General features: G+C 38.6%; 1 protein-coding gene across 1 annotated transcript in view; it reads left to right on the plus strand.

Annotated features, from left to right (window-relative positions):
* snap29 (synaptosome associated protein 29) overlaps positions 1-6292 on the plus strand; it is a 32301-nt gene extending 26009 nt beyond the window's left edge. The window contains exons 4-5 of the mRNA XM_043715379.1: positions 422-520; positions 2708-6292. Coding sequence (XP_043571314.1) covers positions 422-520; positions 2708-2865 — 257 coding nt within the window. The 3' untranslated portion in view covers positions 2866-6292. The remainder of the gene's footprint in view (positions 1-421; positions 521-2707) is intronic.
* Positions 6293-6506: the final 214 nt, after the last annotated feature.

A 6506-nucleotide genomic window follows, 5' to 3' on the forward strand; every position in this document is an offset into this window, starting at 1 on the left:
ATGTTTGTTTTTGGACTGAGCAGTAGGGCTAGCTAAACTGCTCTTGCAAAGATTTTGATGGGCTGAATTTCCTCTACTTTTGCTGTTTCCAATACCAGGCTTATCTGATGCCTTTCAACTGGAACTCCACTTGCTGTGTGTCAATCCTGTGCTTTGAATTCTGTGTTCAGAGATTAGGCCGCACTAGCTATATGACATGCCAGAGAGTCCCTTCTCTTGCATTTGCATTTCTATCCTCCGATAAGGCAATCATCTGTCTTTTTTAAATTGACTGCAAAATTATTAAATTACTGACAAGATGCCTTTCAGGTTTTGTGCAAAAATGAAGTATCCGGAAAAATACCTTGGGTTAAAAATTGAATTTTTTGAAAAAAGTCCTTCTGGTTTGAATTTTGCTAATTTCCTTTTTTTTTCTCTTCAGGTTTTGGAGCTGCTAGCAGTTCTGCTGCTCTTGAAGATGACCGTTACTCTAAAAACAATGTTCTTCATAGTTATCATGCACAGATAGATAGCAGTCTAGGTAAGGCATTGTCATATTTTAGTCTTGTGTGTCCATGCATTTGTTTCTTGCACCCATCCACACCTCAAGAAAATGTCATTCGACTGATATTGGACAGGTACTGCATTAATTCTGGTCTCCCTGATATAGGAAAGATGTCAAACTTGAAAAGGTTCAGAAAAGATTTACAAGCATGTTGCTGGGGTTTGAGCAGTAGGGAGAGGCTGAATAGGCTGGGGTTATTTTCTCTGGAGGGTAGGAGGCAGAGTATTGATGTTAGAGGTTTATAAAGTCATGAGGGGCATGGGTAGGGTGAATAGCCAAGGTCCTTTTCCCCAGGGTGAGGGAATCCAAAACTAGAGGGCATAGGTTTAAGGTCAGAGGGGAGAACTTTGAAAGAGACCTGAGGGCAACTTTTACACAGAGGGTGGTGAGTGTATGGAATGAGCTGCTGGAGGAAGTGGTGGAGGCTGATATAATTGCAACATTTGGATGGATAAATGAAGAATAGGAAGGGTTTTGAGGGATATGGACCAAATGCGGGCACATAAGACTAGACTAATTAAGGATATCGGATTTGGATGACTTGGACTGAAGGGTCTGTTTTCATGTTGAACATCCCTCTGACATTTCCCATTGAAACCTCGGAAGTTACAATATTTTATTAGGTAAATGGAACTAAAGCACTAGGCTATTGTGATCTAATTCTGATGTGATCCTGAGTCTCACTGCCTCCTGGAGATTTTTATAGTTTTGAGGCACAAATAGTGCCTCCTTTATGGCTTGGTCTTTCAATGATCAGCCATCTTTAATGCCACGAATGACCTGTTGTTACTCAGCAGATCTATCAGCAACTGGTCTAAAGTCTCTATAGCTTTTTTTATTCAAGTACTGTGTCCAACACCACCATCACCCCTACCCAAACAAAACCTCTAAACAAGTGTATTCCCTGCAACAGATACAATAACCCACTGCATGAAGGATCAATTGTTGCACGTTTGAAGATCTTTAATCTGACAGCAGCAGCACTTTCTGGTACACAAAATCTCCAGTGGCCCTCCCTCCTTTGCCCTTCCTGAGCTTCCAGTCTCTGTCCTGCTGTTGTGGCAAAGTGTCCAGGGGGGGGGGGGTGGTGTCACATGTTTAATTGCCAGTAACAAATGTCTTGTCTTCTGGTCCCTCCAAGTACATGAACTTGTCAATTTTATTTTGCCAATCAATAAAGCATTTCCTACTACAAATTGCTGTGCTCAAAAGTAATAAATAATTCAAATGATAAGGTTCTTTGTAAATTCTAGTTCAAATTTATATTAATGGTTCAAGCATACCACTTGTAACTGTAATGGGTAGCTTGTATTTCTTTTGCATTCATGTTGCATTCTAATTTCTATTTTAAGTGAATTTTGTCATATATACTTCCTCCAAGATCACCTTTCCCTTTTGCAGTCAGGAATACTTCAGTAGGGAATTATGAGGTAGCAATTTTGTGGTTTCAAGTCCCATTGCAAGAGTTTGAATGCAGGGCGTTAGGCTGGCATTCCAATGCGGTACTGAAGGAGTGTTGCCATCGCCAGAGGGTACCATCTTTTGAGTAAGCAGTTGAATCGCAGCTGCCTGTACTGTTTTGAAGAAGAGTAGGAAGTTATCCTTACTGATGAGCATGTATATCCCGGAATCAACAGGAAAAGAGCACGGTGGCTCAGTGGTTCGCACTGCTGCCTCACAGCACTAGGGTCCCAGATTCAATTCCAGCCTCTCGTGACAGTCTGTATGGAGTTTCCACATTCTCTGTGTCTGCGTGTGTTTCCTCCAGGTGCTCTGGTTTCCTCCCACAGTCCAGAAATGTGCAGGTCAGGTGAATTGGCCATGCTAAATTGCCCATAGTGTTAGGTGCATTAGTCAGAGGGAAATGGGTTTGGGTGGGTTACTCTTCAGAGGGTCGGTGTGGACTTGTTGGGCTGAAGGGCCTGTTTCCATACTGTAGGTCATCTAAACTAAACAAATGACTTGGTCATTCACATGTGGTCTGTATGAGCTTCCTGTGTGCACATTTCCTGACTTTAACAATAGTGACTATTGTTCAGAAGTACTTTAATCAACATATAACTATGTACAAGATGTCTTACGATTGTGAAAGCTTCTATAGTGGCCTTTCTAGTTATCTAAGCATGAGTCATGGTTCCTTCTGTTTCTTCTCTGTAATCACAGATGAGCTCTCCTCTGGCCTTGGCCGTCTGAGGGGGCTGGCAATTGGCCTGCAATCAGAAATTGATGACCAGGATCAGATCATTGACCGGTTGACGACCAAGACAGAGCGCCTGGACTCTAAGATTATCGCAACTGATCGACAGATTCGTAAACTGTAAAATGTTGCTTGGGATTTCACGTTATTTTAAAATCCTTCTGAAAATAGCTGACCTTGCAGAAATAACTCTATTCAGATGTTTTCATGAGTGGGTTTTAAAGAAAACAACTTGATACACCTTTACCCCCCAACCAAGAAATTGACTTGATTCTTGACAATGTATTTCTGAATGTATAGCAATGGCATCTGAATTTTTGATTATGTATGTTGGGTGTCTGTTACCAATACTAATTGATATGCAATGCAGAAAGGATCTGAAGTTGTACAGCAATTTTACGTGCACACTCTTCTAATGTGAATGATAATGATCTGTGCCACTTTGGACAGGTGGCAAATATTGTCCAAGATTTAAAATTTGTGTGTCACTACTAATGCAAAACCTGGATGCACTTTCTTGTTACTGGTAGCTTTGATGGAATAGGGAGCCAGTAAAACTGGCCTGTGTGAAATCACTGAAGAATTATTAAACATTAGACTCCAGTTCTGTACTATGATCTGATGAGTCAGCTTTAGCTGGTTTACATTTTGCCTGCTGACTTACAATTCAGGATGCCCCCATTCATTCTTGCCTAGTCTGTGGTTTCACTTTGAAGATGCTTGGAGAGATGTATTTGGTCATTTGTGACTAGCATCAGGTCAGCAATGTATCAACCTCTTACCAAGATGAATATATGTATCAACAATAAATGTTTCCACCAGTCAGTTATCTGTATCAAAACGTGCCCTTTGAATTTTTGCATCAAGGGAAACAACCTCTTTTGGAAGGGCTGTTTTTTTTAATGAGCAGTCTTTTGTTCTCTTGGAATTCAATTTGTAGCATATGTAAACACTTGAGTATTCAACAAAACTTCATGGTCAATGTACTTTGGCACTACTGGAGGAGCTCTCTATAGAGCAGGCCTATTAGCTGTTAATTTAATCCTGTTATGCTTGTGATGTATTTAGGGCATTTGGGCTAGAAGAATCCTTGAGAACCGCCATTAGCTGATTGTCAAGCAAATGTCTGGGGAATTGTCGTCTTTTTAAAAAGTGATTTGAAAATAATAGATTTTAAGCAAATTTGGTAATAACTTGATTGAGTTGTCACATTGGTAAATGAGTTTACTCATGTCTTCATTCATTCACTACTATAGTGTTAAATTATTCTGCAGAATGTACTTCCTCCTTCACTCCTCACTGTTTGTCAATGAGCTGAGAGATGCATTGTGTCCAAGTCACTTTTTATTAGTGTTTCTTTGTCTTGTTTCTTGCCTTTGGATTTCTTGTTTCTAAGGTGCAATTGAAAGAGCTGATTAATTGAGATTGTGAACTTGGTAGTCCTAATATAAACACATGCTGTTCTCTAAACATCCGACAGAGAAGATGCAGCACTTGGAAATTCCATGAATCTGACCCCCTATTAGTTATAACCATCAGACTGCTCCTTTTGTCTAGTTATGGTGCCAAGTTGTCTGCCTGCTGAGAAATTCAAGGATCTTCACACAGCTTTGTTTTTTTTTATTGCAAGGCTGTTTTTTCCCTCAAGGTTTGTGTTTTGATGAATGAAGTATGAAGTGAGTGGGAACAGTTGACTGAGGCCACCAGGATCAAAATTTTTGTTCTTGAGACTCTGCAGTATGTCTGTCAAAACCAGTTTATTTACTGTCCTTCAAACTAAGTTTGTGCAAACACATTGCGCCTGCCTTTTTTACCCATTAACCTTTTGTAAGTCAGGTCAGGGTTGGGTGAAGAGATCAAAGAACAGCCTATCTTGAAGGTTGCAAATTTCTCTCTTGATGCTGTTAAGTCCAAATTAGTAAATGAGCCCATCTGGACACCCTCCCAAATTATGGGGAATGTGGTAGGTTACTGCTAGACACATTCAGCAACTGAGTTTTTCAAAGGTTCTGAGGAATAATCTATAGAAAGCACCTGTTCTTAAGATGTACATCAGATTTGCATTCAAAGAAGAATGAGCAATTAATTCGACTATATTTAAAGAATCCAACTTTTTTAAACTTCACTGGTTTTTTTGTCAATGGTGGAACATTTGGAATGAAATATGCAACTTTGCGTCAAATTGTGTCTCAAACTAAAGTTTGATTTCTATTTCAAGAACCTCCCCACTATTACTTCAAATTGTGCAATATATGGGTTTGTAGCTATTGCAACTTCATTTTGGATGCAGTAACTGAGCATAAAAGCTAATTTTGTTGTAATGGACTTGAAATGTGAAACATTAAAAATGTTGGCTACAATTGAATGTGAATATCCAGTGTGCAGACTTTATTGCTTAATGACATTTTGCACTTCCAGAACAGTTGGCAAGGAGCCAATCAATATTTGAGAGGAGCTGATTAGTTGGTGAGTGGACAACTTGCTAACATGTCAATTAATGATTAAGGTTTTGTTACAAGCCAGGTAATTAACTGGTTATCGTCATTAATGTGTGCATTCTCCATGGCAGTATCTTTACCAACATCCACTTACCAACTAATCAGCTCCTCTCCTCAAGTATAAGCATTCATTGCCTCTTTGAATTGGTATTCTTGCAAACCATTCTGGTGAGTGCAAGATGAAAGCCTGTGACAATGTGTCTTCAGCAATGAAGTTATGCACTACAAATGACTTTGTATGCAAATGTTGAATCGATGCTTGTTGAATAATTGCTAAAAATGGAATGTTAATTACTCATTCTGTAATTGTGCCATTGTGTACATGTAATTTGGTTATTTTGTAAGTTTGCATAGCCAGATTATTATCTTTACTCTTCATTGTGGACATTTTTCCTCCAAATGTGCATTAAATTGTGAATTTGAGAATCAGAGAAACAAATTGAAGTTTTCCTGCGCTCATTTCAAAAAATGAATCACAATTAGCTGCACATTACTATAGTCCTCTGGCACCACTAGTACATGGTGTGTAATCAGCAGGTGTCTGAATTTTAAACTTCCAGAAAGTAAGTTGTGTATACTTTGAGAGATTGAAAGTACTTGCTGCTCAATCCAACTTGAAGGGGAACATGTTACAATACCTGAAGTATTTTGAAACCTTGCTGCTGCCTTAGTTTCTTTCATATGTCAGAAAGACTTTGTATAGATATTTGACCTATATTAGCCTGTGGCAGCTTTTACTCCACATGGAGACTAATACATTTGAACACATTGTTTAGATAAATAAGAGTGCAGCATTTTTGTAAATCTGGAAATGGTGCCATTCTGGTATTACTTAACATGTTTAGATAGAAATGCTGTATGCAATTTATCGAGTGCCTTCTGAAAAGTTTTAATACACCAAAAGTACTAACTAGCCTATGTGGAATAGGTTGTACTAACATTTACAAGGGGCATGGAAATTATAAATTTTGACCAGAAACCCTATAATGTGATTCTGCTTTAACTGTAAAAATACTTGGAAGAGTAAACTAATAAAATGTATTTGATTTGTTATTGGGCTGGAAATATTTGTATTTTGAGCTTTAAGCTTCAACTGTCTTTACGATTTTTGGACTTTTTTAGTTAGAAATGATCTGACTCTTTGTCATAAAACCATAAAACCTCTAATGCATGTAATCTGGTAAGAGGAAATGAATGAAACTGGAGTTTTCTTTCCCGTACAGAAGTTTGGATTTGTTTCGTTTTTTTTAAGACTGAGATTGATCTG

The sequence above is a fragment of the Chiloscyllium plagiosum genome, chromosome 25 (assembly GCF_004010195.1).
Source record: "Chiloscyllium plagiosum isolate BGI_BamShark_2017 chromosome 25, ASM401019v2, whole genome shotgun sequence".
Lineage (NCBI taxonomy): Eukaryota > Metazoa > Chordata > Chondrichthyes > Orectolobiformes > Hemiscylliidae > Chiloscyllium > Chiloscyllium plagiosum.